General features: G+C 44.6%; 1 protein-coding gene across 1 annotated transcript; it reads right to left on the reverse strand.

Moving 5' to 3' along the window:
• Positions 1–255: 255 nt before the first annotated feature.
• Positions 256–5,414, reverse strand: LOC311033050 (cerebellar degeneration-related protein 2-like). Its single transcript, XM_084040221.1, has 6 exons — positions 5,182–5,414; positions 4,394–4,506; positions 3,234–3,382; positions 2,976–3,149; positions 1,544–1,757; positions 256–1,455 (listed from the first exon to the last, which is right to left on the reverse strand). The coding sequence occupies exons 1-6, from the start codon at positions 5,261–5,263 to the stop codon at positions 844–846; spliced, it is 1,344 nt and encodes a 447-aa protein (XP_083896347.1). The 5' UTR covers positions 5,264–5,414; the 3' UTR covers positions 256–843.
• Between the last annotated feature and the right edge of the window lie 6,129 nt (positions 5,415–11,543).

The following is an 11,543-nucleotide window of genomic DNA, read 5'->3' on the forward strand; positions in this document are numbered from 1 at the left end:
TTTTCACTGAATGAAAGCCTTTAAAAGTCACACTAGCAATTAGAGGTGAAACAACTGGTTCATTTGTTAATTAGCTGATCAACAAAAAAAGAATTTTTTTATCATTTTTTAGCCAAATATTGAATATAACTTTGGGTTTTGGCCAAAGCAAGACATTTAAAGGAGTTATTTTAGTCTCTGGAAACATGTGATGGGCCTTTATTTGAATTTTTCTTTTAATTTTCTGGCATTTTATTGACTAAATAATTATTTTTAAAAACAGCTATTTAAATCAGTCCATTAGTACCAGTTTGAGGAATTGACTTCAAAGAAAGAAAAGGACCCAGATATGCTGAATTATTCTGACGTTTTAAGGTTAATCCAGCAAATAACTGCAATTATTTAATTGGAAGTGTTCCAAATTTTCTCTATATTTATCTATTAGCACCAAAACACAACTTTACATCTTTCCCAGGAGGCTTTCCATGATTTTCTATATTCGTCTAGGAAACTTTAGGACCCGTAGAATAAAGCGTTAGCGTACAGCTCATGGAGAGGACGACCCAGATAATGGCTTCCTCGGAGGGCTCGGCTTGTGAACCGGGTTGTGCGAAGTGAGGTAGAGCGAGTGCACAGTAGAGACGGCGGCGTCAGGCACTGGTGTTTCTGAGCTGGTGGTGTTTGGCCTTGTTTTTCCTGCATCACTCTCATCTCATAACCTCTTTGCACGACGATCACCATTTCTGGGCAAAAAACACAGTTAGCTTAACGTGCTGCTGGAAGAGTCTTTCTGATGATTCACTCTTTAACTGGAAGACATTCATTCATCTTGCAGCAGGTCTCTTATTTTTTACAGGGAAGCTACTAATGCACAAAAGGCAGCACTTCACCAGCGGAGGGTCGCCCTCTGTTTTCAATCAGGTCCTCTTTGGTTTTCTGAATGCGGGAGAAGATCTCCCTGAAAAGCTCCTTATACTCCGGCTGATGAAAGTCCTCCTCGAGGACCGTCAGAGCAGGACAAGAGACGGCAAGACCTGCAGTCTGGACCGACTTGTGGGTCGGCTCCTGCTCCTCCTCCTCCTCCTCCTCCTGCTGCTGCCCCCCCAGGTGGCAGCGCCGCAGCAGCTCATCGTACTTCACCTGCAAGGCACTGTACTGAGCATCGACCTCGTTGAGCAGCGAGATCCCGCGGAACTTCACCACCTCGGCTCGCCGCACGCAGGAGCACTCGTGGTCGTAGACCCTGTCGGGACTGTCGTGCATCGGCGTCCCCTTCATCAGCTTCTCGCTGTCCCAGCGCTTCAGCACCCAGGGGCTTCTGGCTGCGTCCTCCTCGTGTTCCTCCTCCGCGTTGAGGAGCATGGAGTTGGGCAGCATGCTGTGGATGGCGTCCGGCCTGGCGGATCTGGCGGAGGAGTCCGACTTCCAGAGCTGACGGAGCTCCTCGGACTCGCGCTCCAGCTCGGCCACTCTGGCCTGAAGCAGAGAGGAACAGATGATACAAGAACCCTGAATATAACCCCATGTGGTCTGCTTGTGTTTCCGGTGTGTATTCAGGACCTACCTGGTAGCCCTCCATCCCTGCCAGCTGCTGCTCCAGCGCTGCGTTTTCACCGGCCAGCAGCTCCGCCTCCCGCTCCGACTCCTCCCTCCGAGCGCGCTCGCCGGCGAACTGAGTCTGGAGGCTGCGGAGGGATTGTCGTAGCGACGCCTGCTCCTCCTCGTGCCACGACACGTCGGAGGACTCGAGGCCGTCGGAGGCTTCGTCGTACTCGTAGCTGCGCAGAGACACACAGACGGTCAGATCGATGTGCATTTCTAATGGTGGTCAGAACAAGTCAAAGTGAAAGGTGACAGGAAGTGCCAAAGGTCACGAGTTCAGACTCACAACACTGTAGACGCGTTTAGTTCATTTAAATATTAATATTTAAATATGTCAGGCTTCTATTCTTGTTTTTTTTGTGGTTGATTCAACTAAAAACATATCTGATAACAGGAAAGAAAAAAAGAAAAACAAACATGTTACATAATAAAAACAGCATACAAGGCCAAGAAAGGCCTCACTAAGCTTATCAGTAGAACCAAGTAGATTAGAAATCAGCTGAAGAATCAATGTCGGCCTCAGAGATATCGAGACACGCTCGGACTTTGCCCTCCTCCTCCCTCCCAACCTCTCCCACCACACTTCAGACCCGTCTCTCTCTATTCCCCAGTTAGATTTGGTGTCTGTCTGACCGGGACGGTGATGAGGGAGCACTCAGAGATTACACCGGGGCACACATGAACTTGTCACGCCGCCACAGGACGGTCCAGGCCAAGAGGAAGTGACATCATTCAGAGTGAAAACTCACTGTGAGGTGGACGTGGCTAACTGCCAGCCAGTAGGATTAGCACACATGGGGGGGGGGGGCTAAAGCCAGGAGGAGGATTTGCTGCTTCCCTTCTTAAAGCTTACAAAGAGCTTCTGGATCAGTGACAAGGCATTTAAGTTTTGATTTGATTAAACCAGCTACCAGGATTAACTCAAACTATTTTAAGACTCAATATATCAACAAGAGACACTGAAACTGAATTATTTCTGGCCCAAAAATCACCAGGATGTATTAAATAGAGGTTATTATTACTTGAGTGTGAGTCCATTCGTTCGCAGCTATTCGGCTCTTTGTTTCATAATCAGGGGCAGATTTTTCTCCAACCAATGTATTTAATTTATCACCAACTTGAAAAGCAACAAATCCTCACTTTTAAGAAGCAGAAACCTGAGAATATTTGGCATTTTTGCTTGAATAATGACTCAAACGACGAATCAACTCAATATTATTGTTGATAAATTTCTGCCTAAACGTATTTATTTATTTTTTTTTCCAAAATTGTTGATTTTTTTTTAGTGTGACTTAATAGAAGATGATTAAATTGATGAAAAAATGTTTTGAAATTGCTTGTTTTGTGTGACTAACAGTCCAAAAAGATGGCGCTCTGCATTTGCGTCTCCTCACCCGAGTGTGTTCTGCAGCTCTTTCAGGCAGGAGACGCTCTGAGAGCTGCGAGGTCGCCACGTCCTGTGCGGCGGCGGCGGCGTCGGAGGCCGACACGGACTCAGCTTCAACCCTTCCACCTGACGTTGCAGCTCCTCCACCTGCGTCTGCAGCAGCTCCACCGTCTCCGTCAGCCTGGACACAGCGTCGTCAAGGTTACCAACGAGGGGCGTTTTGAGCCCCAGAGGAAGAGGTCAGACCACATGTCTCCAGACTTACCCCTGGATCTTCTGCTGAGCCGTCCGGTTGTCCAGCACCAGTTTGCGGTTGCTGTGCTCCAGCTCTCGGGCCGACACGTCCAGCTGCTCGTACACTTTGGCGTGCTGGTCGTTGACCTGCCTGAGGAGGTCCACCTGCTTCGTCAGGTACTGGAGGAGGCGACAGAGGGCACTCAAAATGTATGTACGAAACCATAAAGCATAATTCATACATTCAGATCCAAGAAGGACACATCCAAAGGATTTAAAAAATGAATTAAATCAACAGTTAATGAATGGCAACATAGTGGCTAAAAATGTAGTTTTTCAACCAAATCCATAATAAGTAGGTCAACCAGAAGAATCAATCGTTGTCAATCATTAGACACTTTCTTCACAACATCCAACAACAGAGATTTAAAGAGACAATCTGATGTTTTTGTTTCCAAGCAGCAGCCAAGTGTCTCTCAATCAGTTTCCTTGAGGACAGGTTATCTTATCAGCCGCTGCAGCGAGGACACGTTGAACCTTTCCTCGTCTAATCTAGTCTCCGCCGAACGCAACAAGGAACATGAACTTCACGGTGACAACAAAACAGACGGGTCAACCGACAAGTTGGACAGGTTGGCTTTACTCTCAAAGATCATTTACAAGGAATTCCTCCGAGGGGACGAATTGCAACACAGGTCATGATCAGACTGGCCACGTCACGGGTGTCCAGGAAAGGTCTTAAGAGATCGGAGTGTCGGCAGTGAGAAGAGGAGGGTTTAGTGCCAGGCGGACCTCACTCAACGGAATTAAATTGAGCCGTGGGGGGCTTAATAGGTCTACAGGAAGTCCTGCATATACACAGCAACAAATACATACAAGGAATATAAATTCATACACTTTTAACATTAAAAACAGCAAATCAGGGTTAAATTTGTTCCCAAAATAAAAGCATGAATTGCATCATAATCACATTTACGTTCCTTCATAGAGACCTGATACTTTTTGCCCGTATGTGAAACACAATAACCAAGAGAAGCAAGTGATTGGGACATGAATCCAACATCCTCTGAGGAAATCACGCCCCCTGCACAGCAGTATTTCCCTTTTAGGCCACATGTGAGGCTTTTCTAATGCAATGCAAACCTGCGATGGTGCAATTTCACAGCAGCATTCAGAAACACCTTTTTTTACCTCGATCTCCTGCAGCTGCTCCTGGTTGGTGGAGTACATCTGCTGCAGGCCTTGCTCCAGCTCCCTGTTCCTCTCCAGAAGGGTCTTCCCGAGCTCGGCGGCCAGCTGCAGGTCTGCAGAGGGGGGGGGGGGGGATGGAGTGAGGGACCATCAGTGAAGCAGGTTAAGTCTCACCCAATGGGAGACACGAGGACTTTGCTGTGCAGGTTTTTGTTGTGAGTTGGCGTCCAGTAGTCCACTTCTTAAAAAAAGTGTTAGTCCACCTTTGTGAACTGAATATTCAAGTCTGCTGCTTATTGCCCTATAATTTGCCTTTTAATTTGCCTGACAGTCAATCCAGATATGTATTATTTTACCTTTCCTCCGTCTACTTACATGTTACATGTAAAATAATGCACAAAATGACACATTGGAAGGGAAGTGAATATAACAACCTAACAACCTTGAAGTGTAAAAGCATTAAAAGGGATGAATCAAGTCAAAACCACCTTTTCTGGGTTTTTTTCTCCACTTTGCCGCATTTGTGAGCGTCCTGCTGACTGATGCATTTCTCCTGCAGCCATTCAAGGTGCTTCACAAACACCAAAAACCAGATAAATCACCTTGACTTAAAATATCACATATTATAGGGTGAGAAATTTACATTTAATTCCTGCACATTTAACCTCCCGTGCACCGGTTTAATGTCAACCTACACACATATTAAATGCAAATGCATTATAATTCGTGTTAATTACACGATGATTCATAACAGGGTTCGGAGACAAAGAGTGAAATTAAATGTGTACCGTGTTCAAGGTCTTGCTTGTCGTACCACGGTTCCTCCTCCTTCATCTCGAATTCCTGCTCCACGACCATGTCCGTCAACATCTTCGCGGTTTTAAAAAGAAAAATCACTCACGCAGTTCGAGGATGGATCCGCTTTTTGAACATGGCAACAACAAAAAAACCCCGAGTGTAGTAAAACGGTTCAACCGGCGTCCTTTCCCCGTTAACGCCTGCACGCCAAGCAACCGGCACCGGTGTGCGCGCGTCACCCTCAAGAAGACGCACAGGCGGATAAGCTCGCTGACGGCTCTGCTGCGGCGTGGACGCGCTTTTCCGGCTGTGAATTTCAAAACAAAAGCATTCCATTGCAGCGGTTACTAATTAACAAGTCTGGATTAACGCATTACATAATGAGTATCGGTTTCTTCTGTTAGCTATCACACCGTCAATGTCATGTTTTTACACAATTATCTTTTAACTGCGCGCACTCGCAACGTCAAGTGTCGCGAGGGCAAATGCGATAATGCGCATGCCCCAAACGGACGTTGTCACGCGCTCGTAGCCGTTTGTTTCAAACAAGCTAGTCGCCGTAAAACAATGCAGATTATCTTCAACGGTGTGTTTTAAAGTTGTGAGATTAAAACACTTTGGTTCCCATCAGTTGTCGGATATTGTTGGCAAATAAACCCCCCTCTTGAAAATAACTAGATATAACGAGGAGTGGTTTTCTGGTAACAAGTGGCTAACTGCTAGCTTGTCTGAGAAGATGTTTTTTGTTTGTTATTTTTTTGTTTACCGGTCAAAAACATGTTGAAACAGGCAACAGGACAACCCGCATGCAAGAGGAGAACAGGTATGTATCCAGCAATACGTTCATCTACGTTACCTGTGTTAATCTGTGTAGAAAATGTAACGTAAATGTATGTTTTCCACCTAAAAACGCCACTCTGTCAAGAGGTCACAGCCCCAGTAACTGTTAAAAATAATAATTTGCGAAGCAAAGCCATAGCAGACCTGTTTTAAAAAACAAACAATCAACAGCCTACATTGAACTACAATCTGTATCTTTTATCGACAAAAATGTTCAGTAATGACATTTGCTCGTTTCTTTTCACAAGTTTTTTTCTGCGCTTTTATTTTGAAGACTAGACGACACGGGTTCCGGTTTAGACCTGTGTGTTTCTGACCGTTAGTTCACCACACCTGCTCCTCTGTTTGATTCCGCCGTCGGGAAACCACAGAGTCCAGGTGACCACACGGGGGCGCTGCAGCCTTTAAACACGCTCACACTGAGAAGAAGAATATTATAAGATACGTACAAGACTATTTTTTTTAAATACACTTTATTAGTCTTCATTATGTGAAAGAACAACACAAGAGAGAGAACAAAGATATAAGACATGTAAATATTTAAGATATAGATTCATTAGAGAGGTGGATGTTTTCAGAAGGATGGCAGCCTAATTCACTTGTGTAAAGCTCTCATATATAATTCAAATGATCTGATTATGTGAGGAAAAAGTTATTTTTAATTGTTGCTATAAAGATAGAAATAAATTACATAATAGTTTTAGATTCATATTTTGAGCTGGTGTCATAATAAAGCTTGTTAATGCAATGATAACCTTAATGTTGTTGTGGCACACTGGTTAACAAGAGCACGTAAAAGCCCTTTCCATTTAAAGCACCAATCAATGAAAATAACCTGAAAGCTGCATTAATGATGATGCATCTTTCCACCAGTAGGTGGCAGTGTAGTCTCATAATTTAGCCCATATTTGCTGTTCAGCTCAACATCCAAACATAAAAGCCTGCCTTTTATTCAAACAAAGAAAACACTGACGTTCAGACATAAAATAAACATTAAAATGAACATGATTTTTTATTATTTTTTCATTATTTTTGTTAAAAATAACGCATTGAGATAGATCAAGAGAGCGCAGAGATACATATTTCGATATCCCGATCAGATGCAGAAAGATGAACATGCTTTTCTGCGGTGGATGTTTTTCCTGATGAGCATCCTGTCGGCTGATGATAAACCACGCACTGTTCTGGGATGATGACGAGCGCTGCTCTTCACCCTCTCTTTCCCGTTTATTTTATGTTTATTTATTTTGCAGATGTTTAATTTGCAGTCTTTATCTTCAGACAACCAAAACAAACTGTATTTGTATTATTTTTCAATCATCCTCGGGTACATGGAAGGACAGCAAATTCAATTCGTCCTCCACAACACCAATGTCCCGGTCAAATTGCTCTTTGTGCTGCCAAGGAGCCTCAGCTGCCAGGGGCAATGTACCAGCTCTGAAGGTGGAGACACCTTTTGTCTTCCCTCTCAGTTACAACACAACGTTCTGCATAGTGTTCTTAGACATGAATGCATTTTTAAGGACTTAACAAGGCTGATAATCAATAGCAGCGACTCAGTGATTAACTGGAACGTGGCATTTGTGGCCTCCGCCTAATTGCATTTTTAGTGTAGCTCGCAGCGTGGCTCTACGCACGGCGGTCAGTTCGCCCGCCAAATCTCATCACCGACGTTCACGTCTCTGGTTTTCAGTGAAATGTCTCCACAGCTGTATGGATGGATCGCCATGACATTTTGTACGTTTATGTCTTAATTCAGGATGAATTTGATTTGTCCAGGACTTCAGTTTATGACCAAACACTTTGTGTTAAGTGCTACGTAGCGAACGGTAGCATCCTAACATAAACTACGACAGGTGAGCATTATAAGTGTTATACCTGCTTAGCATCGGCATGTTAGCTGCCAACATGGCCGTGGTGACGTTTAGATTCAGCTCACAGAGCCGCTTGTAAGCTAATAGTTCGGCAGTGTAAATGAGGTTTTTAAAAACATTTTTTTACCACAAACATTTTGCCTTAAAATCCTCAAGAAGAAGTCATAGATTATACATGTCATAAACCAGGAAGCTGATAGTGTTGATGAGGCCGGAGCAGCCACTGTAACATCTATCTAACTCGCTAACCGCGGGCCAAGTTATTCAGCCAGGTTGAGGATTAGCTGCTGTAACATCAGTAATCCTTTTCCCCTCTAAGGCTATACTTCCATCCCTTTCATCTGCGATGCGCTCTCCCCTGTTTTTGACTCCACCCTCGGTGCGTCCCCTCTCGTCCCTCGCCGTCCTCCTGATTTTTTCCCCCTCATCTCCGTTTTTTTTGCGGCTGTCAGCGAGATGAGAGAATCGGCGGAGCAGGAAGCAAGCGCTCTCTGCGGGAACTCAGAGTGATAAAGTAGCTGTGATCTTTTTTCTGCAGAATCAACATCTGTGTGTGTGTGTGTCTCCCATCTACATTTACACCCATGGCATTTGGTTTATTGATGCTCTATTACCTTTTTTTCATTTTGGATTCCACAGGGTTTGAAATGACAGAATAGGACCCCGTGCACTCCCTTAGCCCTCCTGTTATTTGATGTGTTTTTCAGATGTGAAAAACCAGCAATCCAATCATGTTTTCTCCCTGGCAGCAAAAGGCATCTGAAAGCGGCACATTAAAGGGTTTGCGAGTAAAAGGAAGTCAGATAAACTCAGGGAGGAAATTGAAACATGACAAGGGAAGGAGGGGGTGGGGGGTCTATGATTACCGCTGTGCCCACCAACCCATTCATACATCGCTCCTCTCCCCTGCAGCGGTTTGGGTTTGTGATGGTGTTCCTCGCTGCCCTGATGTGGAAGCGGTTACATTAATGGGCGAGCGGCGACTGGCAATGAGTCGTTAAAAGAGAGATTTGGAGCTTTGCTGATCTGTTTCCATACCAACTGTCTTAGCTTCGGGGACTGGATCCCCTCAGTGTTTGGGGCCGGGTGTAATGGGATTTGAGGAATTGCTTCTGGGTAGAACTTCAACACACACACACACGATAAATAAGACAAAACCTCTAGCTGTGTGTGTGTGTGTTTTAAATTAATCTTCAAAGCTCCGACATTTTGCAGAAATCCATCGTGACGGGCAGCGAGACTGCAGGCGTTTTTTAAAATGTTTTTATTAATTTGTTGTGATTTTATTTACCGTCAACGCCTTTTGTTCTGGACACATAACGCAACAAACAGTCAAGGATCGGGGGAAATATACTGGCACGGAGAGGAGCCGATGTGTTGCCATGACAACCGGGCGTTTGCATCAGCGTGATGCCAACTCTCATCCAGGATCACATATGGACGACTTGAGTGGGGGAATGGGATGGGAGAAGAAAGGGAACAAGAAGAGATGCTGGCAGAAGCAAACAGGCACACACATGCTGTATGCTGTAACTGCATGTGTGATATTAGTTTAATATAGCACCGGTCCAGCCATGTTTGCACACAGAATATGCAATAAACAGAAAATTAAGAGTAAGAGATTTTGGAACAAGAGATAACCAGAGAGAGAAAGATGGTGATAACAAAAATTGGATTTGGGGTAAAGATGGCAAACTGTTATCACAACACCAACATCAAAGGCGTCGTCGGCAGGGGAAACTATTTAAAAAAAGTTCTAATTTTCCCAAGTAATCTCCCACCCCAGGGCCCATGGGTAAAACAAAACTCTGTGAAGTAGATGAATTTAGCTAATCTCTCTCGCACAGCTTCAGGGGATCACAGCGGCGCAGGGATAGAAAATTACACTGGTGCCTAGTTCGGTGCTTACATTTTATGAAACGGGGACATCTCATTCCTCTGATATGCTCACACAAGAAGGGGGGGAAACATGGTTTTTAACCTACGGCCAAGAGGAGAGCTAGTCTGAGAGGATGGAAGGTTGAAAAGAGGGACTGACAGCGTTCTCCTGCTCAGGTGTTGGCTGTATGTGTGTGGATGAGAAGAGACGTGGCCAATGTTGCATCAAAGCACGACGCTGACGCAGCAGACGGGAGGAATGATGGATGGCGAGCGTCTGCGTCGGAGACGAGCCGCTGAACGCCAGTTTCGGTCGAGAGGTGAAATGATTACTCCATGAATCGCTTCATCTACCAAGACAAAAAATTAAGTTGAGTAGTTTTTTTTTTAGAGATATTTTATGGATAACGATGTTTGACGCTCCACGACTTTTTTCAAGACTTTCTCAAATGTCGTGGTTCTCAGAGGATGTATCCTAGTAACTGTGGCGATTCTCTACTTTTTCCATCTTTTTGGTCAAAATCTCAGTTTGTCCTATACTTTGATTATTGACCAAATATGTGCAAAACCAATGACATTCCCATCAGCCTCAGTTGGACTTTGAGTCATGGTGGCAGCAAGCTAGTCCAGACATCCCCAGCAACGTCTCTCATCTGGTTACACAATCTCTTCAGCGTATTCTGGGTCCTCCCCAGGTTCCCTACCAATTTGATGTTCCTGGAACAGGAACAGCAGGTATCCTGATCTGATGCCTGAACCACCTCAAGTGGCTCCTTTTGGCACAAAGGATCTGCTATGATCTCCCTCCAGAAGTCTGAGCTTCGTGCTTTGGTTCAGTACCCAAAGCTCCTGACCAAAGATCTAGTAAATCAAAAGGTTTGCCTTCAGGTGCAGACCCCGGTCCAGTGGGCTTTACTGCTGATGCCGCACCAATCCGCCCCTCCATCTTCACACTCCATTATACCTTAACTTGTGATCAAGACTCAGAGATAATTTAGCTCGTTGACCAGTGGGGAGAAACCTGCTGTGTCCGGCAGAAAACCACGGCGATCCTGACCTTTTTACACTCTGCTGCTGTCAGGACGGCATCATCTCCAAAGAGCTGAATAGTAAATCTGTGATCCCCCAAACAAGTCGAGGTCTCTCCCTTTGTCTCCCAATGCCTTTACTTGTGGTTTTAGAAATCCAACTGACTCCAGCCCAGCGTTGCCAACTCTTTTCCATGATATTAGCTAGCAGCTCTAGCTGTTAAAGGACACACAAACTAGGGGGTGAAAAGCTGAGCTGACCACTTCTCTCCAACTGAAGTGAAGACAAAACGTCCTGGCAGCTGGCTCCGGGTTTTATCTGGACTGATCTGAAATGCTTCTCCTTGGATCAGCTTCAAAAACACCATTTCAAAGCAAAGCACTCAGGCAAATTTTGTCAACAGCTATAATCAAAATGTGTGCTTTTTTTTTTTGGAAGAATTTTTGTCACCATCAGCCAAAAATATTTGCCGTCCTGATTTTTTTATTTCACAGCCAGTTCCTGTTTTGGATGGTTCCTCACAAAGCCGATTATGTTTAGCAGTTACACAAACAGGAGCTGCAGCAATAAGAAGGAAAATTGGAACATGAGTTGTGTTTTTTTTTTTTTTTTTTTCCACAGTAGTTTTAATGAACACAGTCAACTTTTTCTGATGAGCAGCAGTTTGGTGTTTTACAGCGTATTTTAGTGTAGCAATATATTTATCGATGGGTGACAAAGTACAGGGGAAA

The sequence above is a fragment of the Eutrigla gurnardus genome (genome assembly GCF_963514095.1).
Source record: "Eutrigla gurnardus genome assembly, chromosome: 22".
NCBI lineage: Eukaryota > Metazoa > Chordata > Actinopteri > Perciformes > Triglidae > Eutrigla > Eutrigla gurnardus.

Bases quoted from the DNA above. Each gene is read 5' to 3' on its own strand.
- LOC311033050 (XM_084040221.1), bottom strand. From the start codon at position 5,263: ATGTTGACGGACATGGTCGTGGAGCAGGAATTCGAGATGAAGGAGGAG. The intron at 3,383-4,393 runs GTAAAAAAAGGT...CGCCTCCTCCAG, and splicing joins AGCAGCTGCAGGAGATCGAG to TACCTGACGAAGCAGGTGGA. The intron at 1,456-1,543 runs GTAGGTCCTGAA...TCTCTGCTTCAG, and splicing joins CAGGGATGGAGGGCTACCAG to GCCAGAGTGGCCGAGCTGGA.